This window comes from Oncorhynchus mykiss, chromosome 5, assembly GCF_013265735.2.
Source record: "Oncorhynchus mykiss isolate Arlee chromosome 5, USDA_OmykA_1.1, whole genome shotgun sequence".
Lineage (NCBI taxonomy): Eukaryota > Metazoa > Chordata > Actinopteri > Salmoniformes > Salmonidae > Oncorhynchus > Oncorhynchus mykiss.
This window is the reverse complement of record NC_048569.1, coordinates 82,451,780-82,476,835: the sequence shown is the minus strand read 5'-3', so window position 1 is coordinate 82,476,835 and position 25,056 is coordinate 82,451,780. Positions and strand designations below refer to the sequence as shown.

General features: G+C 41.2%; 1 protein-coding gene across 3 annotated transcripts in view; it reads left to right on the top strand.

The window, feature by feature from the left end:
• si:ch211-191a24.3 (tensin-3) overlaps positions 1-25,056 on the top strand; it is a 103,109-nt gene that overhangs the window by 59,488 nt on the left and 18,565 nt on the right. For all 3 annotated transcript variants that reach the window (XM_036978553.1, XM_021604524.2, XM_036978552.1), the window contains 2 exons: positions 6,835-6,952; positions 7,031-7,102. In XM_036978553.1, coding sequence (XP_036834448.1) covers positions 6,835-6,952; positions 7,031-7,102 — 190 coding nt within the window. The remainder of the gene's footprint in view (positions 1-6,834; positions 6,953-7,030; positions 7,103-25,056) is intronic.

Genomic DNA, 25,056 nt, shown 5'->3' with positions numbered 1-25,056 from the left:
ATGTTCATGGTTAATCTACTTTAAAAACACCTGGTTATGTTCATGGTTAATCTACTTTAAAAACACCTGGCTATGTTCATGGTTAATCTACTTTAAAAACACCTGGCTATGTTCGTGGTTAATCTACTTTAAAAACACCTGGCGCTATGTTCATGGTTAATCTACTTTAAAAACACCTGGTTATGTTCATGGTTAATCTACTTTAAAAACACCTGGCTATGTTCATGGTTAATCTACTTTAAAAACACCTGGCTATGTTCATGGTTAATCTACTTTAAAAACACCTGGCTATGTTCATGGTTAATCTACTTTAAAAACACCTGGCGCTATGTTCATGGTTAATCTACCTTAAAAACACCTGGCTATGTTCATGGTTAATCTACCTTAAAAACACCTGGCTATGTTCATGGTTAATCTACTTTAAAAACACCTGGCGCTATGTTCATGGTTAATCTACTTTAAACACACCTCGCGCTATGTTCATGGTTAATCTACTTTAAAAACACCTGGCTATGTTCATGGTTAATCTACTTTAAAAACACCTGGTTATGTTCATGGTTAATCTACTTTAAAAACACCTGGCTATGTTCATGGTTAATCTACTTTAAAAACACCTGGCTATGTTCATGGTTAATCTACTTTAAAAACACCTGGCTATGTTCATGGTTAATCTACTTTAAACACACCTGGCGCTATGTTCATGGTTAATCTACTTTAAAAACACCTGGCTATGTTCATGGTTAATCTACTTTAAAAACACCTGGCTATGTTCATGGTTAATCTACTTTAAAAACACCTGGCTATGTTCATGGTTAATCTACTTTAAAAACACCTGGCTATGTTCATGGTTAATCTACTTTAAAAACACCTGGCTATGTTCATGGTTAATCTACTTTAAAAACACCTGGTTATGTTCATGGTTAATCTACTTTAAAAACACCTGGTTATGTTCATGGTTAATCTACTTTAAAAACACCTGGTTATGTTCATGGTTAATCTACTTTAAAAACACCTGGCTATGTTCATGGTTAATCTACTTTAAAAACACCTGGTTATGTTCATGGTTAATCTACTTTAAAAACACCTGGCGCTATGTTCATGGTTAATCTACTTTAAAATCACCTGGTTATGTTCATGGTTAATCTACCTTAAAAACACCTGGCTATGTTCATGGTTAATCTACTTTAAAAACACCTGGCGCTATGTTCATGGTTAATCTACTTTAAACACACCTGGCGCTATGTTCATGGTTAATCTACTTTAAAAACACCTGGCTATGTTCATGGTTAATCTACTTTAAAAACACCTGGTTATGTTCATGGTTAATCTACTTTAAAAACACCTGGCTATGTTCATGGTTAATCTACTTTAAAAACACCTGGCTATGTTCATGGTTAATCTACTTTAAAAACACCTGGCTATGTTCATGGTTAATCTACTTTAAACACACCTGGCGCTATGTTCATGGTTAATCTACTTTAAAAACACCTGGCTATGTTCATGGTTAATCTACTTTAAAAACACCTGGCTATGTTCATGGTTAATCTACTTTAAAAACACCTGGCTATGTTCATGGTTAATCTACTTTAAAAACACCTGGCTATGTTCATGGTTAATCTACTTTAAAAACACCTGGCTATGTTCATGGTTAATCTACTTTAAAAACACCTGGTTATGTTCATGGTTAATCTACTTTAAAAACACCTGGTTATGTTCATGGTTAATCTACTTTAAAAACACCTGGTTATGTTCATGGTTAATCTACTTTAAAAACACCTGGCTATGTTCATGGTTAATCTACTTTAAAAACACCTGGCTATGTTCATGGTTAATCTACTTTAAAAACACCTGGCTATGTTCATGGTTAATCTACTTTAAAAACACCTGGTTATGTTCATGGTTAATCTACTTTAAAAACACCTGGCGCTATGTTCATGGTTAATCTACTTTAAAACATCTGGTTATGTTCATGGTTAATCTACTTTAAAAACACCTGGCTATGTTCATGGTTAATCTACTTTAAAAACACCTGGCGCTATGTTCATGGTTAATCTACTTTAAAAACACCTGGTTATGTTCATGGTTAATCTACTTTAAAAACACCTGGCTATGTTCATGGTTAATCTACTTTAAAAACACCTGGCTATGTTCATGGTTAATCTACTTTAAAAACACCTGGCTATGTTCATGGTTAATCTACTTTAAAAACACCTGGCGCTATGTTCATGGTTAATCTACCTTAAAAACACCTGGCTATGTTCATGGTTAATCTACCTTAAAAACACCTGGCTATGTTCATGGTTAATCTACTTTAAAAACACCTGGCGCTATGTTCATGGTTAATCTACTTTAAACACACCTCGCGCTATGTTCATGGTTAATCTACTTTAAAAACACCTGGCTATGTTCATGGTTAATCTACTTTAAAAACACCTGGTTATGTTCATGGTTAATCTACTTTAAAAACACCTGGCTATGTTCATGGTTAATCTACTTTAAAAACACCTGGCTATGTTCATGGTTAATCTACTTTAAAAACACCTGGCTATGTTCATGGTTAATCTACTTTAAACACACCTGGCGCTATGTTCATGGTTAATCTACTTTAAAAACACCTGGCTATGTTCATGGTTAATCTACTTTAAAAACACCTGGCTATGTTCATGGTTAATCTACTTTAAAAACACCTGGCTATGTTCATGGTTAATCTACTTTAAAAACACCTGGCTATGTTCATGGTTAATCTACTTTAAAAACACCTGGCTATGTTCATGGTTAATCTACTTTAAAAACACCTGGTTATGTTCATGGTTAATCTACTTTAAAAACACCTGGTTATGTTCATGGTTAATCTACTTTAAAAACACCTGGTTATGTTCATGGTTAATCTACTTTAAAAACACCTGGCTATGTTCATGGTTAATCTACTTTAAAAACACCTGGTTATGTTCATGGTTAATCTACTTTAAAAACACCTGGCGCTATGTTCATGGTTAATCTACTTTAAAATCACCTGGTTATGTTCATGGTTAATCTACCTTAAAAACACCTGGCTATGTTCATGGTTAATCTACTTTAAAAACACCTGGCGCTATGTTCATGGTTAATCTACTTTAAACACACCTGGCGCTATGTTCATGGTTAATCTACTTTAAAAACACCTGGCTATGTTCATGGTTAATCTACTTTAAAAACACCTGGTTATGTTCATGGTTAATCTACTTTAAAAACACCTGGCTATGTTCATGGTTAATCTACTTTAAAAACACCTGGCTATGTTCATGGTTAATCTACTTTAAAAACACCTGGCTATGTTCATGGTTAATCTACTTTAAACACACCTGGCGCTATGTTCATGGTTAATCTACTTTAAAAACACCTGGCTATGTTCATGGTTAATCTACTTTAAAAACACCTGGCTATGTTCATGGTTAATCTACTTTAAAAACACCTGGCTATGTTCATGGTTAATCTACTTTAAAAACACCTGGCTATGTTCATGGTTAATCTACTTTAAAAACACCTGGCTATGTTCATGGTTAATCTACTTTAAAAACACCTGGTTATGTTCATGGTTAATCTACTTTAAAAACACCTGGTTATGTTCATGGTTAATCTACTTTAAAAACACCTGGTTATGTTCATGGTTAATCTACTTTAAAAACACCTGGCTATGTTCATGGTTAATCTACTTTAAAAACACCTGGCTATGTTCATGGTTAATCTACTTTAAAAACACCTGGTTATGTTCATGGTTAATCTACTTTAAAAACACCTGGTTATGTTCATGGTTAATCTACTTTAAAAACACCTGGCGCTATGTTCATGGTTAATCTACTTTAAAACATCTGGTTATGTTCATGGTTAATCTACTTTAAAAACACCTGGCTATGTTCATGGTTAATCTACTTTAAAACATCTGGTTATGTTCTTGGTTAATCTACTTTAAAAACACCTGGTTATGTTCTTGGTTAATCTACTTTAAAAACACCTGGTTATGTTCTTGGTTAATCTACTTTAAAAACACCTGGCTATGTTCATGGTTAATCTACTTTAAACACACCTGGCGCTATGTTCTTGGTTAATCTACTTTAAAAACACCTGGTTATGTTCATGGTTAATCTACTTTAAACACACCTGGCTTTGTTCATGGTTAATCTACTTTAAAAACACCTGGCTATGTTCATGGTTAATCTACTTTAAAAACACCTGGTTATGTTCTTGGTTAATCTACTTTAAACACACCTGGCGCTATGTTCATGGTTAATCTACTTTAAACACACCTGGCTATGTTCATGGTTAATCTACTTTAAACACACCTGGCGCTATGTTCATGGTTAATCTACTTTAAAAACACCTGGCGCTATGTTCATGGTTAATCTACTTTAAAAACACCTGGTTATGTTCATGGTTAATCTACTTTAAAAACACCTGGCTATGTTCATGGTTAATCTACTTTAAAAACACCTGGCTATGTACATGGTTAATCTACTTTAAAAACACCTGGTTATGTTCATGGTTAATCTACTTTAAAAACACCTGGTTATGTTCATGGTTAATCTACTTTAAAAACACCTGGTTATGTTCATGGTTAATCTACCTTAAAAACACCTGGCTATGTTCATGGTTAATCTACCTTAAAAACACCTGGCTATGTTCATGGTTAATCTACTTTAAAAACACCTGGCTATGTTCATGGTTAATCTACCTTAAAAACACCTGGCTATGTTCATGGTTAATCTACCTTAAAAACACCTGGCTATGTTCATGGTTAATCTACTTTAAAAACACCTGGCTATGTTCATGGTTAATCTACTTTAAAACATCTGGTTATGTTCTTGGTTAATCTACTTTAAAAACACCTGGCTATGTTCATGGTTAATCTACTTTAAACACACCTGGCGCTATGTTCATGGTTAATCTACTTTAAAACACCTGGCTATGTTCATGGTTAATCTACCTTAAAAACACCTGGCTATGTTCATGGTTAATCTACTTTAAAAACACCTGGCTATGTTCATGGTTAATCTACTTTAAAACACCTGGCTATGTTCATGGTTAATCTACTTTAAAAACACCTGGCTATGTTCATGGTTAATCTACCTTAAAAACACCTGGCTATGTTCATGGTTAATCTACCTTAAAAACACCTGGCTATGTTCATGGTTAATCTACTTTAAAAACACCTGGCTATGTTCATGGTTAATCTACTTTAAAACATCTGGTTATGTTCTTGGTTAATCTACTTTAAAAACACCTGGCTATGTTCATGGTTAATCTACTTTAAAAACACCTGGCTATGTTCATGGTTAATCTACTTTAAAAACACCTGGCTATGTTCATGGTTAATCTACTTTAAACACACCTGGCGCTATGTTCTTGGTTAATCTACTTTAAAAACACCTGGTTATGTTCATGGTTAATCTACCTTAAAAACACCTGGCTATGTTCATGGTTAATCTACTTTAAAAACACCTGGCTATGTTCATGGTTAATCTACCTTAAAAACACCTGGCTATGTTCATGGTTAATCTACTTTAAAAACACCTGGCTTTGTTCATGGTTAATCTACTTTAAAAACACCTGGCGCTATGTTCATGGTTAATCTACTTTAAAAACACCTGGTTATGTTCTTGGTTAATCTACTTTAAAAACACCTGGCTATGTTCATGGTTAATCTACCTTAAAAACACCTGGCTATGTTCATGGTTAATCTACTTTAAAAACACCTGGCTATGTTCATGGTTAATCTACCTTAAAAACACCTGGCTATGTTCATGGTTAATCTACTTTAAAAACACCTGGTTATGTTCATGGTTAATCTACCTTAAAAACACCTGGCTATGTTCATGGTTAATCTACTTTAAACACACCTGGCTTTGTTCATGGTTAATTTACCTTAAAAACACCTGGTTATGTTCTTGGTTAATCTACTTTAAAAACACCTGGCTATGTTCATGGTTAATCTACTTTAAAAACACCTGGTTATGTTCTTGGTTAATCTACCTTAAAAACACCTGGCTATGTTCATGGTTAATCTACTTTAAACACACCTGGCTTTGTTCATGGTTAATTTACCTTAAAAACACCTGGCTTTGTTCATGGTTAATCTACTTTAAAACAATTTACTGTGTTCATGGTTTATCTACTTTAAACACCTGGCTTTGTTCATGGTTAATCTACCTTAAAAACACCTGGCTATATTCATGGTTAATCTACTTTAAAACAATTTACTGTGTTCATGGTTTATCTACTTTAAACACCTGGCTGTGTTCATGGTTAATCTACCTTAAAAACACCTGGTTTAGTTTGTGATTAATTGACATTGAATTCACTTTATAGGACAGTAGTTAATGTGTTAGTTTGAGTGAAGTAGAACTGTAGTGGTTTGTCTAAATAGCTGAGATTCCTTGCCTGCGTCCCAAATGGCACTCAATTCCATATATAATGCACTATTTGGGCCAGAGCGCTAAGCAGGCCCTGGTAAAAGTAGTGTACTATATAGAGAATAGGGTGCCATTTGGGCCACAGATCTGCTCTCACACCCATTCTTATGGCACGGCAGCATGAATGGCCTGACTGTTTACATTACAACACAGAGAGTAGCTACACACACTGATCACAAGACTGATGTCAGTCTATCTGCCTGTCTGTCCGTCTGTCTGCCTGTCTATCTGCCTGTCTGCCTTTATGCCTGTCTGCCTTTATGCCTGTCTGTCTGTCTGTCTGTCTGTCTGTCTGTCTGTCTGTCTGTCTGTCTGTCTGTCTGCCTGCCTGCCTGCCTGCCTGTCTGTCCGCCTGTCTGTCTATCTGTCTGGTGTGTCTGTGTTACAGTGTGGTCGTCTCTCCAGGATGGACAGTGTGGACTATGAAGGACAGACTCCAGTAACGGACAGCTGTGACATAGTCCCGTCCACACCAGCATTTCCTATCTCTCCTCCAACGCCCTATGGTAGGAGAGAGTGCATTTTGTTATTAAAAGATGTGTGTGCGTTATTATATCTGAACAGACATCTTCACTCTTCCCCAGTGAAAAGTTTCCCAGTGTTCTCTTACTTGAGGCCAGGAGAAGGACATTGGGAGAAGAGCGGAATATCACAAGGTACATTTACACTCTGTTACTGTGTGTGGGTGTGGGTGTGTGTGTGTGTGTGTGTGTGCGTGTGCGTGTGCGTGCGTGCGTGCGTGTCTGTCTGTGTCTGTGTCCGTGTCCGTGTCCATGTGCGAGAGAGAGAGAGAGAGAGAGAGAGAGAGAGAGAGAGAGAGAGAGAGAGAGAGAGAGAGAGAGAGAGAGAGAGAGAGAGAGAGATGTTTCTGCTTGGTTGGAATGAAGACCCAGTGTTAACCCAAAAAACAGTGCTGTGATTGCTGCTGGCCAGGGTTCAGAGGCAGGGTGGAATCCTAAACTGGCATGCATAACCTATTATAAACCAGGTAGTTTGGCTCCTGGATGCTGATTGGCTGACAGACGTTGTATATCAGATATAACATGCGTATGTCAAAACATGTATTTTTACTGCTCTAATTACGTTGGTAACCAGTTTATAATAGCAATAAGTCACCTAGGGGGTTTGTGATCTATGGACAATATACCGTGGCTAATGGCAGTATCCAGGCACTCTGCGTCGTGCATAAGAACAGCCCTTAGCCGGGGTACATTTGCCATATACCACACCCCCTCGGGCCTTATTGCTTAATTGTATCCTCACTGTTATACCCCCACTATACCCTCTGCACCTGGCCTCTCCGTTGATGATGCACACATGGTTGCATTATGTAATACTGAAAGAGGGCATGGGGGGATTTGGCTAGGTGCAGGAACCATGTAGACTATAGAAGAATAGGTAACTTAATATGGAGAAGATAGGAGTTTGGTAAGATTCATTGTGTGTTCATTGTCCTGTTTAGGATATTATGGTCTGTGACAACAGGGTAACAGGGGAAAATAAAGAGATTATTCTCATTCTATCCCTTTGAGAGAAGCCAGTCCAGCTGATACTTTAAATTAGGCTATAATTAGTTCACTGTAAAGAGAGGAAGTGACCTCTGTTGGCAGGATGTACACTCACTTCCTGTCCTGCTGGGAGATGGGCTGAGTGTAGCCAGAGAGGAAGAGGCGAAGCGAGACCGTTTACTCCGCCCAAAATCTGTCAACGAAAATAAGACCACGGAATTGAGAGAGTGTCTAATTTGGTCAACAAAAATTTAATTTCTAGTTTGCTATGTGAGGCTTATTTCATTGAGTAGAAGTTATCTAATGGTTATGTTGTTACGAATGCACTGATATAAGTGGACGCACTTGGGATTTTGGCAACTTTGGAGAAAAAAAAAAACTTTATATCGGAGCTGTGCCTGTTGTTCACACACGTATCTGCTCTCTCATTGGCTAGAATGGTCCGAACTGATCTCGCCTCCTGCCGCCTGCCTTCCATTTTTGAGGACATGTATTTTCATTGTTAGTGCGGTCACTGGACTATCTTGTCAATATAATATATAATCGTTGGTGTAGCTGGTTTGACTTCCTGTAGAAACCACTAGGGTACACATCCTGAAGGGAGTGTGTGTGTGTGTGTGTGTGTGTGTGTGTGTGTGTGTGTGTGTGTGTGTGTGTGTGTGTGTGTGTGTGTGTGTGTGTGTGTGTGTGTGTGTGTGTGTGTGTGTGTGTGTGTGGACATAAGCTTTGTCATTGTTTTGAAAAGGAATTTGGTCAAAGTAAACAGTCGACTTCATGCTGCAGTTTATATCCACCACATTTTTACTCAATAGACTCTAGCTGTGTGTGTGTGTCTGTGAGAGAGAGAGGGAGGGTGCGTGCGTGTGAGAGTAGGCATTCACCTTTCAGTCCTTTTACCTTTCAGTTTGTCCTGAATTAGGCTACATCAGTCATGACCCTGTCTAATACAGACTAACAGTGACCTTCACAAGGCAAGGCAGCAGGCCCTGGAACCCATTCACTGAGAAGGAGAATGAATGTCAAACCTCCTGACTGATGTTTAGACTGTTCCCGCTCTGCTTTGTATCAAACACAAAGATAACAGCAGAACACAACCTTTAAAGGGTAAAACAGCCTGTTTAGTGTCAATATATTTACCAGACAAAAAAAGGTGAGTGCATTGAGAGAGGACTGTTGTGTGAGGTCCTTTTACCATCACATCCCAAATGGCACCCTTTACCCTTTATAATGCACTGCTTATGACCAGAGCCCTATGGTCCATGGTCATAAGTAGTGCACCATATAGGTAATAGGGTTCTATTTGGGACAAAGTAGTGAACAAAGGTATTTTTCTCTGCAGAGTTTCTGAGCAGACACAGCTTCCTGTTTTCCCATCATAGTCTGGGAAACTCGACAGCCATATTAGGACCTGGATGGCATTGTACATTCCTTCATTTAATGATTTTTAGTTATTGTGTTTACTGCTATTATCATAATCACATTTTTACCCTGAGCCACTGCTGTGATGTGGGGAGTGACTACTGCAACACCAGACGCAACGACTCCTAAACATGTCCTCCCTGCACCCATGCCTCTCCAGCACAGGTTCCCACCTCTCTCTCTCTCTCTCACTCTCTCTCTCTCTCTCTCTCTCTCTCTCTCTCCAGAGCCATTACATGGGGGCTGGGGATTGGGGAAGGAGAGGGGAGTGTGTGTGCATGCGGGCTTTGACTAGGGCAGGAGTCTGGAATATTTGTATTTACTAGTCTTAATGTGGAGTTTATCCATCCAGCATTGGTGTAGAGTACTGGTGTGGAGTACTGGTGTGGAGTACTGGTGTGGAGTACTGGTGTAGAGTACTCGTGTGGAGTACTGGTGTGGAGTACTGGTGTGGAGTACTGGTGTAGAGTACTGGTGTGGAGTACTGGTGTAGAGTACTGGTGTGGAGTACTGGTGTGGAGTATTGATGTGGAGTATTGGTGTAGAGTACTGGTGTGGAGTACTGGTATTGGTATTGGTGTAGAGTACTGGTGTGGAGTACTGGTGTAGAGTACTGGTGTGGAGTACTGGTGTGGAGTATTGATGTGGAGTATTGGTGTAGAGTACTGGTGTGGAGTACTGGTATTGGTATTGGTGTAGAGTACTTGGTGTGGAGTACTGGTGTGGAGTACTGGTGTAGAGTACTGGTGTGGAGTACTGGTGTGGAGTATTGATGTTTAGTATTGGTGTAGAGTACTGGTGTGGAGTACTGGTATTGGTATTGGTGTAGAGTACTGGTGTGGAGTACTGGTGTGGAGTACTGGTGTAGAGTACTGGTGTAGAGTGCCGGTGTAGAGTACTGGTGTAGAGTACTGGTGTGGAGTATTGATGTGGAGTATTGGTGTAGAGTACTGGTGTGGAGTACTGGTATTGGTATTGGTGTAGAGTACTGGTGTAGAGTATTGGTGTGGAGTATTGGTGTGGAGTATTGGTGTAGAGTATTGGTGTGGAGTATTGGTGTGGATTATTGGTGTAGAGTGTTGGTGTGCAGTATTGGTGTGGAGTATTGGTGTAGAGTATTGGTGTGGAGTATTGGTGTGGAGTATTGGTGTGGAGTATTGGTGTAGAGTATTGGTGTGGAGTATTGGTGTGGAGTATTGGTGTGGAGTATTGGTGTAGAGTGTTGGTGTGGAGTACTGGTGTAGAGTATCAAATCAAATCAAATGTATTTTTAAAGCCCTTTTTATATCAGCAGATGTCACAAAGTGCTTATACAGAAACAGAGCCTAAAACAGCAAATAAGCAAGCAATGCAGATGTAGAAGCACGGTGGCTAGGAAAAACTGCCTAGAAAGGTCCCGGACAAGGTAGCATGTCTGGTGAACAGGTCAGGGTTCCATAGCCACAGGCAAAACAGCAGGAACAGGATCAGCAGTATGACCAGATGGACTAGGGATGGGGAGTCATCAGGCCAGGTAGTCCTGAGGCATGGTCTTAGGGCGCAGGTCCTCCAGGAAAGGATGGGAGGGAAGGGAGAGAGAGATGGGAGAATTAGAGGGAGCATACTTAAATTCACACAGGACACCAGATAAGACAGGAGAATTTCACCAGATAGGACAGACTGATCCTAGCCACCCAGCACACAGACTATTGCAGTATAGATACTGGAGGCTGAGACAGTGGGAGTCGGGGGACACTGTGGCCCTTTCCGACAGGACCAACCAGGCAGGATATAACACCACCCAATTTGCCAAAGCACAGCCCCCACACCCCTAGAGGGATATCAACAGACCACCAACTTACTACCTGAGACAAGGCTGAGTATAGCCTACGAAGATCTCTTCCACCACACGAGCCCAAGGGTGTGCAAAATCGGACAGGAAGATCACCGTCAGTGAATCAACCCACTCAAGTCGAGTATAGCGAAAAATGCCTGGCATGACATGACGCACCCCTCCTAGGGATGGTCAGGCAGTGCCGGACGGTTTGTTACTCCAGTTCCTCGCTTTTCACCTTCACACCCCTGGGTCAGACTATACTCAATCATTGGACATACTGAAGAGATTAATCTTCAGTAAAGACTTAAAGGTTGAAACCGAGTCTGCGTCTCTCATATAGATAGGCAGACCATTCCATAACAATTGATCTCTATAGGAGAAAGCCCTGCCTCCAGCTGTTTGCTTAGAAGTTCTAGGGACAATAAGGAGGCCTGCATCTTGTGACCGTAGCGTACGTGTAGGTACTGTATGTATGGAAGGACAAAATCGGAGAGATATGTAGGTAGGAGCAAGTCCATGTAATGATGTGTAGGTTTGCAGTAAGACCTTGAAATCAGCCCTAGCCTTAACAGGAAGCCAGAGGTTAGCACTTGAGTAATATGATCACATTTTTTGGTTCTAGTCAAGAGTCTAACGGAAACTTGAGGAACACTGAAACTTACAAATGATTTGTCAGGACAAACCACCCACCGAGATTAACTGATATCTTTCCGACAGATAAGATCTAAACCAGGCAAGAACTTGTCCGTGTAGACCAATTAGGGTTTCCAATCTCTCCAAAATAATGTGGTGATCGATGATGTCAAAAGTGGCACTAAGGTCTAGGAGCCCGAGGACAGATGCAGAGCCTTGGTCTGACGCCATTAAAAGGTAATTTACCACCTTCATGAGTGCAGTCTCAGGAATATGATGGGGTCTTAAACCAGACTGGAGCGTTTTGTATACATTATTTGTCTTCAGGAAGGCAGTGAATGGGCAACAGCTATTTCAAACATTTTTTAGAGAGATTTGATATAAGCTGATATTATTTTTTTTACAAATTTTCTGTGTCAAGGTTTGGCTTTTTCAGGAGAGGCTTTGTTACTACCACTTTTAGTGAGTTTGGTACACATCTGGAGGATAGGAAGCCGTTTATTTTATTCAACATAGGAGGGCCAAGCACAGGAAGTAGCTCTTTCAGTAGTTTAGTTGGAATAGGGGCCAGTAGGAAGGTTTAGAGGACATTACTATTTTTGTGAATGTGTCGAGAGATACAGGATAAAAAAACTTGATAGTCTCTATTGATCCCAGGTCCTGGCAGGTCTGTGCAGACCCAGGACAAGTGATTTTTAGAGAAATATGCAGATTCAAAGAGGAGTCTGTAATTTGCTTCCTAATGATCGTGAACTTTTTGTCAAAGAAGTTCATGAATTCATCACTGCTGAAGTCAAGGCCATCTTCTTTTGGGAAATTGTGCTTTTTAGTTGGTTTTGCAACAGTATCAAAAATAAATGTTGGATTGTTTTTATTCTCTTCAATTAGCTTGGAAAAGTAGGCTGATCAAGCAGCAGTGAAGGCTCCTCGACATTGCACCATACTGTCTTTCCAAGCCAGTCAGAAGACTTCCAGTTTGGTGGCGCGCCATTACTGTTTCAATTTTCTTGAAGCTTGCATCAGTGCTCAGGTATTTTCTGTATACCAGGGAGATCATTTATTGTGACAAATGTTTTTTGTTTTTAGAGGTGCGACTGCATCTAGGGTTTTACGCAAGGTTAAATTTAGATCCTCGGTTAGGTGGTTAACTGATTTTTGTACTCCGATGTCCTTGGGTAGGTGGAGGGAGTCTGGAAGGGCATCTAGCAATCTTTGGGTTGTCTGAGAATTTATAGTGCGGCTTGCGGCTTGCTTCACGGAAACATGGCTCACTGGAGAGATGCTATCGGAGTCGGTGCAGCCAGCTGGTTTCTCCACGCATCGCGCAGACAGAAACAAACATCTTTCTGGTAAGAAGAGGGGCGGGGGCGTATGCTTCATGGTTAACGTGACGTGGTGTGATCATAACAACATACAGGTACTCAAGTCCTTCTGTTCACCTGATTTAGAATTCCTCACAATCAAATGTCGACCGCATTATCTACCAAGGGAATTCTCTTTGATTATAATCACAGCCGTATATATTCCCCCCCAAGCAGACACATCGATGGCTCTGAACAAACTTTATTTGTCTCTTTGCAAACTGGAATCCATTTATCCGGAGGCTGCATTCATTGTAGCTGGGGATTTTAACAAGGCTAATCTGAAAACAAGACTCCCTAAATTTTATCAGCATATCGATTGTGCAACCAGGGCTGGAAAAACCTTGGATCACTGCTATTCTAACTTCCGCGACGCATATAAGGCCCTGCCCCGCCCTCCTTTCGGAAAAGCTGACCATGACTCCATTTTGTTGATCCCTGCCTACAGACAGAAACTAAAACAAGAAGCTCCCGCGCTGAGGTCTGTTCAACGCTGGTCCGACCAATCTGATTCCACACTCCAAGACTGCTTCCATCACGTGGACTGGGATATGTTTCGTATTGCGTCAGACAACAACATTGACGAATACGCTGATTCGGTGAGCGAGTTCATTAGAACGTGCGTTGAAGCTGTCGTTCCCATAGCAACGATTAAAACATTCCCAAACCAGAAACCGTGGATTGATGGCAGCATTCGCGTGAAACTGAAAGCCCGAACCACTGCTTTTAATCAGGGCAAGGTGACCGGAAACATGACCGAATACAAACAGTGTAACTATTCCCTCCGCAAGGCAATCAAACAAGCTAAGCGTCAGTATAGAGACAAAGTAGAATCTCAATTCAACGGCTCAGACACAAGAGGTATGTGGCAGGGTCTACAGTCAATCACGGATTACAAAAAGAAAACCAGCCCCGTCACGGACCAGGATGTCTTGCTCCCAGGCAGACTAAATAACTTTTTTGCCTGCTTTGAGGACAATACAGTGCCACTGACACGGCCCGCAACTAAAACATGCGGACTCTCCTTCACTGCAGCCGACGTGAGGAAAACATTTAAACGTGTCAACCCTCGCAAGGCTGCAGGCCCAGACGGCATCCCCAGCCCTCAGAGCTTGCGCAGACCAGCTGGACATACGGACATATTCAATCAATCCCTATCCCAGTCTGTTGTTCCCACATGCTTCAAGAGGGCCACCATTGTTCCTGTTCCCAAGAAAGCTAAGGTAACTGAGCTAAACGACTACTCACTTCCGTCATCATGAAGTGCTTTGAGAGACTAGTCAAGGACAGTATCACCTCCACCCTACCTGACACCCTAGGCCTACTTCAATTTGCTTACCGCCCAAATAGGTCCACAGACGATGCAATCTCAACCACACTGCACACTGCCCTAACCCATCTGGACAAGAGGAATACCTATGTGAGAATGCTGTTCATCGACTACAGCTCGGCATTTAACACCATAGTGCCCTCCAAGCTCGACATCAAGCTCGAGACCCTGGGTCTCGACCCCGCCTTGTGCAACTGGGTACTGGACTTCCTGACGGGCCGCCCCCAGGTGGTGAGGGTAGGCAACAACATTTCCACCCTGCTGATCCTCAACACTGGGGCCCCACAAGGGTGCGTACTGAGCCCTCTCCTGTACTCCCTGTTCACCCATGACTGCGTGGCCATGCACGCCTCCAACTCAATCATCAAGTTTGCGGACGACACAACAGTGGTAGGCTTGATTACCAACAACGACGAGACGGCCTACAGGGAGGAGATGAGGGCCCTCGGAGTGTGGTGTCAGGAAAATAACCTCACACTCAACGTCAACAAAACTAAGGAGATGATTGTGGACTTCAGGAAACAGCAGAGGGAACACCCCCCTATCCACATCGATGGAACAGTAGTGGAGAGGGTAGTAAGTTTTAAGTTCCTCGGCGTACACATCACAGACAAACTGAATTGGTCCACCCACACAGACAGCATCGTGAAGAAGGCGCAGCAGCGCCTCTTCAACCTCAGGAGGCTGAAGAAATTTGGCTTGTCACCAAAAGCACTCACAAACTTCTACAGATGCGACATCCTGTCGGGCTGTATCACCGCCTGGTACGGCAACTGCTCCGCCCACAACCGTAAGGCTCTCCAGAGGGTAGTGAGGTCTGCACAACGCATCACCGGGGGCAAACTACCTGCCCTCCAGGACACCTACACCACCCGATGTCACAGGAAGGCCATAAAGATCATCAAGGACAACAACCACCCGAGCCACTGCCTGTTCACCCCGCTATCATCCAGAAGGCGAGGTCAGTACAGGTGCATCAAAGCTGGGACCGAGAGACAGAAGCTGTTTTTCAATCTCAAGGCCATCAGACTGTTAAACAGCCACCACTAACATTGAGTGGCTGCTGCCAACACACTGACTCAACTCCAGCCACTTTAATAATGGGAATGATGTAAAATATATCACTAGCCACTTTAAACAATGCTACCTAATATAATGTTTACATACCCTACATTATTCATCTCATATGTATATGTATTAACTGTACTCTATATCATCTACTGCATCTTTATGTAATACATGTATCACTAGCCACTTTAACTATGCCACTTTGTTTACATACTCATCTCATATGTATATACTGCACTCAATACCATCTACTGTATCTTGCCTATGCCGCTCTGTACCATCACTCATTCATATATCTTTATGTACATATTCTTTATCCCCTTACACTTGTGTCTATAAGGTAGTAGTTTTGGAATTGTTAGCTAGATTACTTGTTGGTTATTACTGCATTGTCGGAACTAGAAGCACAAGCATTTCGCTACACTCGCATTAACATCTGCTAACCATGTGTATGTGACAAATAAAATTTGATTTGATTTGAGTAGGAGATTTGTTTTGATTGCAAAGGTTATAAGATGATGGTCCAATAGTCCAGGATTATGAGGAAAAACATTTAGTTCCACAATATTTATTCCACGGGACACAACTAGATCCAGGGTATGACTGTGGCAATGCGTAGGTCTGGAGACATGTTGGACAAAACCCACTGAGTAGATGATTGCTCCGAAGGCCTTTTGGAGTGGGTCTGTGGACTTTTCCATGTGAAAATTGAAGTAATCAAAAATTGGAATATTATCTGCGATGACTACAAGCTCCGATAGAAATTCAGGGAACTCAGTGAGGAACACTGTATACTATTAAAAGTGATTGAGTTAGGCTGCATGGATTTCATGACTAGAAGCTCAAAATACAAAAACACAGTCTTTCGTTTTGATGTCATAAATGTTAGTAACATCTGCACCTTTGCGGTACACTAGTGTATTAAGGAAGGGAGGCCTCATTTAACACAGTAAAGTCATTAGGCTTGAGCCATGTTTCAGTCAGGCCAATCAAATCAAGGTTATGGTCATTGACTATGACTGCCTTGGAAGTGAGGGATCCAACATTAAGTAGTCCTATTTTGAGATGTAAGATATTATCGCAATCTCTTTCAATAATGACAGGAACGGAGGAGGTCTTTATTCCAATGAGATTGCTAAGACGAACACCGCCATTTATAGTTTTGGCCGACCTAAATCGAGGCACAGACACAGTCACAATGGGGAAAGCTGAGCTGACTACACTGACTGTGCCAGTGTCAGACTCTACTAAGCTGGCAGGCTGGCTAACAGTACAGCTGTAGAGTAGTGCTGCTGTAGAATGACATGGGAAAGGAGAGTCTAACTCACTACAGTAAACCATGAGAAGTACTGTAATAAGATAAATGATACATACTGTACTAGCAGGGATCATGATGTTAGATTCACATTCCTCATAACGGTAACTCCTGACTGACGAGCAGCAAGCAGAGCTTGTGATGATAGAATAGGACAAGTAAAATAGGTTGAGTATCATATGTTAGTAGTAAAAAAGAGATCAGCTCTAACACAATCAGATTTTACGTAGCAGGAAACACGGTCAGTATGTCTCCATGCCTGTTTGTGTGTATGCCTGTGCGTGCACACGTGTGTGCGTGTGTATGTGTGTTTGGGCAGCAGATGGTGGGAGTAGTGACACATGCCCTGACAGAGAGGCTATAGAACCCTGAGTTCAACACCCTCCACCGCCTTAAAAGGACTCGAGCGACCCCTGACCTTCAGGAAGGCCTTTTGATTGGAGGAAACAGATTGTAGGAGACAATGCAGAGTGGTCAGTGAGAGAGAAGAAGGGGAAGAGAGAGAAGGGGAGGGGGCCTATTCCTCTCCTCCCTCCCTCGCTCCCTCCTAGAGAATTCGGACTCAAGCAGTGTCACAACAAGTCTGTAGCTAACAGGGAACTATTTTCCATCGGGGAGTGCAGGAATGGAACATGGTTAGTCTCTGTTTTGTTCTGTTCCAGATCCTAAATGACTTCATTCAGCCTGCTGCCAACCACAGGAGTTCAAACAGAGCTCACACTGCTGCCTTACGATAGAGCAACTAGACAGAGAGAGGAGCGAAAGAGGGAAGAGAGAGAGAGTAAGAGGGGAGAAAGGGGCAGTGAGAGAGTGATAGAGTGGGGGGAGAGAAAATACAGTTCTCTCATTTAAAAGAGTCTCTCATTTGTGCCGGGAGGGAGGCAGACAGTCTTCAGCTCCACATGGACAAGACCAGCTGAGCCACAGGAGACAAAGGAAGGCGATTCAGTCAAGTTTAGAGTTTTAGAGAGAGAGAGAGAGGAGGGAGAGAGAGGAGAGGAGCGAGGGAGAGTGTGAGAGAGAACGAGAGAAGATCTGTTTAGCAGACAGAGGGAGCTGTGGAAGTGGCAGTGTACAGCTCTTGTTTTTCTCCAGACAGACACAGTGGGATAGTCCTCTGAAAGTCTCTTCATCATGACTACTTCTCTTGGTAGGTACTGTACTGTTACTGGATACATAACTAATGTTTGTTTGTCAGTTTTTCTGTGCGTGTGTGTGTGTGCTAATGCTTAAACCCACTAGATGGCCTGCATCCCGTCTCAGTTGCATTGTCTTTGTTTGCCGTCTCCTGTTGCAGACTGACTCTCTTTTATTCCCTCTTTCATTCTCTCTTTCTCTATCTTCATGTTTTCTTTTTGATTTCCACTTTTCTCTTGCTTTCTTGACAATTCTCACTTCTTTTTAACATTTGACCCCTTATTCTCCCCAATTTCGTGGTATCCAATTGTTTTAGTAGCTACTATCTTGTCTCATCGCTACAACTCCCGTACGGGCTCGGGAGAGACAAAGGTTGAAAGTCCTGCGTCCTCCGATACACAACCCAACCAAGCCGCACTGCTTCTTAACACAGCGCGCATCCAACCCGGAAGCCAGCCGCACCAATGTGTCGGAGGAAAAACTGTGCACCTGGCAACCTTGGTTAGCGTTAGATGTCTCTTTTTGCCTGTCTCTTTTTGGATGTCTCTTTTTGGATGTCTCTTTTTCCATGTCTCTTTTTTACCTGTCTCTTTTTGCCTGTCTCTTTTTGCCTGTCTCTTTTTGGATGTCTCTTTTTGCATGTCTCTTTTTGCATGTCTCTTTTTGCCTGTCTCTTTTTGGATGTCTGTTTTTGCATGTCTCTTTTTACCTGTCTCTGTTTACCTGTCTCTTTTTGGATGTCTCTTTTTGGATGTCTCTTTTTGCCTGTCTCTTTTTGCCTGTCTCTTTTTCGATGTCTCTTTTTGCCTGTGTCTTTTTGGATGTCTCTTTTTGGTTGTCTCTTTTTGCCTGTCTCTTTTTGGATGTCTCTTTTTGCCTGTCTCTTTTTGGATGTCTCTTTTTGGTTGTCTCTTTTTGCATGTCTCTTTTTGGATGTCTCTTTTTGCCTGTCTCTTTTTGGATGTCTCTTTTTGGTTGTCTCTTTTTGCCTGTCTCTTTTTGGATGTCTCTTTTTGCCTGTCTCTTTTTGGATGTCTCTTTTTGCCTGTCTCTTTTTGCATGTCTCTTTTTGGATGTCTCTTTTTGCCTGTCTCTTTTTGGTTGTCTCTTTTTGGTTGTCTCTTTTTGCCTGTCTCTTTTTGGATGTCTCTTTTTGCCTGTCTCTTTTTGGATGTCTCTTTTTGGTTGTCTCTTTTTGGATGTCTCTTTTTGCCTGTCTCTTTTTGGATGTCTCTTTTTGCCTGTCTCTTTTTGCCTGTCTCTTTTTGGTTGTCTCTTTTTGCCTGTCTCTTTTTGGATGTCTCTTTTTACCTGTCTCTTTTTGGATGTCTCTTTTTGCCTGTCTCTTTTTGCATGTCTCTTTTTGCCTGTCTCTTTTTGGATGTCTGTTTTTGCATGTCTCTTTTTGCCTGTCTCTTTTTGGATGTCTCTTTTTGCCTGTCTCTTTTTGCATGTCTCTTTTTGCCTGTCTCTTTTTGGATGTCTCTTTTTGGATGTCTGTTTTTGCATGTCTCTTTTTACCTGTCTCTGTTTACCTGTCTCTTTTTGGATGTCTCTTTTTGCCTGTCTCTTTTTGGATGTCTCTTTTTGGATGTCTCTTTTTGCCTGTCTCTTTTTGCCTGTCTCTTTTTGGTTGTCTCTTTTTGCCTGTCTCTTTTTGGATGTCTCTTTTTGCCTGTCTCTTTTTGGATGTCTCTTTTTGGTTGTCTCTTTTTGCCTGTCTCTTTTTGGATGTCTCTTTTTGCCTGTCTCTTTTTGGATGTCTCTTTTTGGTTGTCTCTTTTTGCCTGTCTCTTTTTGGATGTCTCTTTTTGCCTGTCTCTTTTTGGATGTCTCTTTTTACATGTCCCTTTTTACCTGTCTCTTTTTGGATGTCTGTTTTTGCATGTCTCTTTTTGCATGTCTCTTTTTGCCTGTCTCTTTTTGGATGTCTCTTTTTACCTGTCTCTTTTTGGATGTCTCTTTTTGCCTGTCTCTTTTTGGATGTCTCTTTTTACCTGTCGCTTTTTGGATGTCTCTTTTTACCTGTCTCTTTTTGCATGTCTCTTTTTGCCTGTCTCTTTTTGGATGTCTCTTTTTGCCTGTCTCTTTTTGGATGTCTCTTTTTGGATGTCTCTTTTTGCATGTCTCTTTTTGGATGTCTCTTTTTGCCTGTCTCTTTTTGGATGTCTGTTTTTGCATGTCTCTTTTTGCATGTCTCTTTTTGGATGTCTCTTTTTACCTGTCTCTTTTTGGATGTCTCTTTTTGCATGTCTCTTTTTGCATGTCTCTTTTTACCTGTCTCTTTTTGGATGTCTCTTTTTGCATGTCTCTTTTTGCCTGTCTCTTTTTGCCTGTCTCTTTTTACCTGTCTCTTTCTGGATTTCTCTTTTTACATGTCCCTTTTTACCTGTCTCTTTTTGGATGTCTCTTTTTGGATGTCTCTTTTTGCATGTCTCTTTTTAGCTGTCTCTTTTTGCCTGTCTCTTTTTGGATGTCTCTTTTTGGATGTCTCTTTTTGGATGTCTCTTTTTGGTTGTCTCTTTTTGCCTGTCTCTTTTTGGATGTCTCTTTTTGCCTGTCTCTTTTTGGATGTCTCTTTTTGGTTGTCTCTTTTTGCCTGTCTCTTTTTCAATGTCTCTTTTTGCCTGTCTCTTTTTGGATGTCTCTTTTTGCCTGTGTCTTTTTGGATGTCTCTTTTTGCCTGTCTCTTTTTGCCTGTCTCTTTTTGCCTGTCTCTTTTTGGATGTCTCTTTTTGGATGTCTCTTTTTGCCTGTCTCTTTTTGGATGTCTCTTTTTGCCTGTCTCTTTTTGGATGTCTCTTTTTGGTTGTCTCTTTTTGTCTGTCTCTTTTTGGATGTCTCTTTTTGCCTGTCTCTTTTTGCCTGTCTCTTTTTGCCTGTCTCTTTTTGCCTGTCTCTTTTTGTCTGTCTCTTTTTGCCTGTCTCTTTTTGCCTGTCTCTTTTTGCCTGTCTCTTTTTGGATGTCTCTTTTTGGATGTCTCTTTTTGCCTGTCTCTTTTTGCCTTTCTCTTTTTGGATGTCTCTTTTTGCATGTCTCTTTTTGCCTGTCTCTTTTTGCCTGTCTCTTTTTGCCTGTCTCTTTTTGCCTGTCTCTTTTTGCCTGTCTCTTTTTGGATGTCTCTTTTTGGATGTCTCTTTTTGCATGTCTCTTTTTGCCTGTCTCTTTTTGCCTGTCTCTTTTTGCCTGTCTCTTTTTGCCTGTCTCTTTTTGGATGTCTCTTTTTGCCTGTGTCTTTTTGCCTGTCTCTTTTTGCCTGTCTCTTTTTGGATGTCTCTTTTTGCCTGTCTCTTTTTGGATGTCTCTTTTTGCCTGTCTCTTTTTGGATGTCTCTTTTTGGTTGTCTCTTTTTGTCTGTCTCTTTTTGGATGTCTCTTTTTGCCTGTCTCTTTTTGCCTGTCTCTTTTTGGATGTCTCTTTTTACATGTCCCTTTTTACCTGTCTCTTTTTGGATGTCTGTTTTTGCATGTCTCTTTTTGCATGTCTCTTTTTGCCTGTCTCTTTTTGGATGTCTCTTTTTACCTGTCTCTTTTTGGATGTCTCTTTTTGCCTGTCTCTTTTTGGATGTCTCTTTTTACCTGTCGCTTTTTGGATGTCTCTTTTTACCTGTCTCTTTTTGCATGTCTCTTTTTGCCTGTCTCTTTTTGGATGTCTCTTTTTGCCTGTCTCTTTTTGGATGTCTCTTTTTGGATGTCTCTTTTTGCATGTCTCTTTTTGGATGTCTCTTTTTGCCTGTCTCTTTTTGGATGTCTGTTTTTGCATGTCTCTTTTTGCATGTCTCTTTTTGGATGTCTCTTTTTACCTGTCTCTTTTTGGATGTCTCTTTTTGCATGTCTCTTTTTGCATGTCTCTTTTTACCTGTCTCTTTTTGGATGTCTCTTTTTGCATGTCTCTTTTTGCCTGTCTCTTTTTGCCTGTCTCTTTTTACCTGTCTCTTTCTGGATTTCTCTTTTTACATGTCCCTTTTTACCTGTCTCTTTTTGGATGTCTCTTTTTGCCTGTCTCTTTTTGGATGTCTCTTTTTGCATGTCTCTTTTTAGCTGTCTCTTTTTGCCTGTCTCTTTTTGGATGTCTCTTTTTGGATGTCTCTTTTTGGATGTCTCTTTTTGGTTGTCTCTTTTTGCCTGTCTCTTTTTGGATGTCTCTTTTTGCCTGTCTCTTTTTCAATGTCTCTTTTTGCCTGTCTCTTTTTGGATGTCTCTTTTTGCCTGTGTCTTTTTGGATGTCTCTTTTTGCCTGTCTCTTTTTGCCTGTCTCTTTTTGCCTGTCTCTTTTTGCCTGTCTCTTTTTGCCTGTCTCTTTTTGGATGTCTCTTTTTGCCTGTCTCTTTTTGGATGTCTCTTTTTGCCTGTCTCTTTTTGGATGTCTCTTTTTGGTTGTCTCTTTTTGTCTGTCTCTTTTTGCCTGTCTCTTTTTGCCTGTCTCTTTTTGCCTGTCTCTTTTTGCCTGTCTCTTTTTGTCTGTCTCTTTTTGCCTGTCTCTTTTTGCCTGTCTCTTTTTGCCTGTCTCTTTTTGGATGTCTCTTTTTGGATGTCTCTTTTTGCCTGTCTCTTTTTGCCTTTCTCTTTTTGGATGTCTCTTTTTGCATGTCTCTTTTTGCCTGTCTCTTTTTGCCTGTCTCTTTTTGCCTGTCTCTTTTTGCCTGTCTCTTTTTGCCTGTCTCTTTTTGGATGTCTCTTTTTGGATGTCTCTTTTTGCATGTCTCTTTTTGCCTGTCTCTTTTTGCCTGTCTCTTTTTGCCTGTCTCTTTTTGCCTGTCTCTTTTTGGATGTCTCTTTTTGCCTGTGTCTTTTTGCCTGTCTCTTTTTGCCTGTCTCTTTTTGGATGTCTCTTTTTGCCTGTCTCTTTTTGGATGTCTCTTTTTGCCTGTCTCTTTTTGGATGTCTCTTTTTGGTTGTCTCTTTTTGTCTGTCTCTTTTTGGATGTCTCTTTTTGCCTGTCTCTTTTTGCCTGTCTCTTTTTGCCTGTCTCTTTTTGCCTGTCTCTTTTTGCCTGTCTCTTTTTGTCTGTCTCTTTTTGCCTGTCTCTTTTTGCCTGTCTCTTTTTGCCTGTCTCTTTTTGGATGTCTCTTTTTGGATGTCTCTTTTTGCCTGTCTCTTTTTGCCTTTCTCTTTTTGGATGTCTCTTTTTGCATGTCTCTTTTTGCCTGTCTCTTTTTGCCTGTCTCTTTTTGCCTGTCTCTTTTTGCCTGTCTCTTTTTGCCTGTCTCTTTTTGGATGTCTCTTTTTGGATGTCTCTTTTTGCATGTCTCTTTTTGCCTGTCTCTTTTTGCCTGTCTCTTTTTGCCTGTCTCTTTTTGCCTGTCTCTTTTTGGATGTCTCTTTTTGCCTGTGTCTTTTTGGATGTCTCTTTTTGCCTGTCTCTTTTTGGATGTCTCTTTTTGCCTGTGTCTTTTTGGATGTCTCTTTTTGCCTGTCTCTTTTTGGATGTCTCTTTTTGCCTGTGTCTTTTTGGATGTCTCTTTTTGCCTGTCTCTTTTTGCCTGTCTCTTTTTGCCTGTCTCTTTTTGCCTGTCTCTTTTTGCCTGTCTCTTTTTGGATGTCTCTTTTTGCATGTCTCTTTTTGCATGTCTCTTTTTGCCTGTCTCTTTTTGGATGTCTCTTTTTGCCTGTCTCTTTTTGGATGTCTCTTTTTGCCTGTCTCTTTTTGCCTGTCTCTTTTTGCCTGTCTCTTTTTGCATGTCTCTTTTTGCCTGTCTCTTTTTGCCTGTCTCTTTTTGCCTGTCTCTTTTTGCATGTCTCTTTTTGCATGTCTCTTTTTGCCTGTCTCTTTTTGCATGTCTCTTTTTGCCTCTTTCTTTTCCAGTCTTTTGGTATCTTTAGTTTGACTGTCTTCTGCTTTATCTTTTTAAGTCTTAATTTTTCCGTCATTCCTTCTCTGTGTTTATTTAGTGTTATCTCAATCCATCCTGAGGTTCTCTGAGACCACTCTTCCCCCTCTGACGTAGAACACACACTTGTCTCTCGCTCTTTCCTGGAGACCTCTGGTATTTACACATGTCTGGAATTGTCTTGTGTGGTAGTCTCTCTCTCTCCCCATCTTTCCCTCTCTATCTCTCTCTCTTCTATCCCCGTCTTCCCCTCTCTCTTTCTCTTTCTGGTTCTCTCTCTCCCCATCTTCCCCTCTCTCTTTCTCTTTCTGGTTCTCTCTCTCTCTCTCTCCCTCTCTCTTCTATCCCCATCTACTCTCTTTCTCTTTCTGGTTCTCTCTCTTTCTTCTATCCCCATCCTCACCTCTCTCTCTCTTTATTTCTTTCTTTCTGTCTGTCTGTCTGTCTGTCTGTCTGTCTGTCTGTCTGTCTGTCTGTCCTCATCTTCCCCTTTCTCTATCTCTCTCTCTTCTATCCCTGTCTTCCCCTCCCTCTTTCTCTTTCTGGTTCTCTCTCTCCCCCCATCTTTTCCTCTATATCTCTCTCTCTCTTTTCTATACCCGTCTTCCCCTCTCTTTCTCTTTCTCTTTCTCTTTCTGGTTCTCTTTCTCTCTCTCTCTCTCTCTCTCTCTCTCTCTCTCTCTCTCTCTCTCTCTCTCTCTCTCTCTCTCTCTATCTCTCTCTCTCTCTCTCTCTCTCTCTCTCCCCCCATCTTTCCATCTCTCTATCTCTCTTTCTTCTATCCCCATCTTCCCCTATCTCTTCTCTTTCTCTTTCGGTTCTCTCTCTCTCCCCATCTTTCCCTCTCTCTTTCTCTCTCTCTCTTCTATCCCCGTCTTTCCCTCTCTCTCTTTCTGGTTCTCTTTCCCCATCTTCTCCTTATCTCTTTCTCTTTCTGGTTCTCTCTCTCTCCCCATCTTTCCCTCTCTATCTCTCTCTCTTCTATCCCCGTCTTCCCCTCTCTCTTTCTCTTTCTGGTTCTCTCTCTCCCCATCTTCCCCTCTCTCTTTCTCTTTCTCTTTCTGGTTCTCTCTCTCTCTCTCTCCCTCTCTCTTCTATCCCCATCTTCTCTATTTCTCTTTCTGGTTCTCTCTCTTTCTTCTATCCCCATCCCCATCCTCACCTCTCTCTCTCTTTCTTTCTTTCTTTCTTT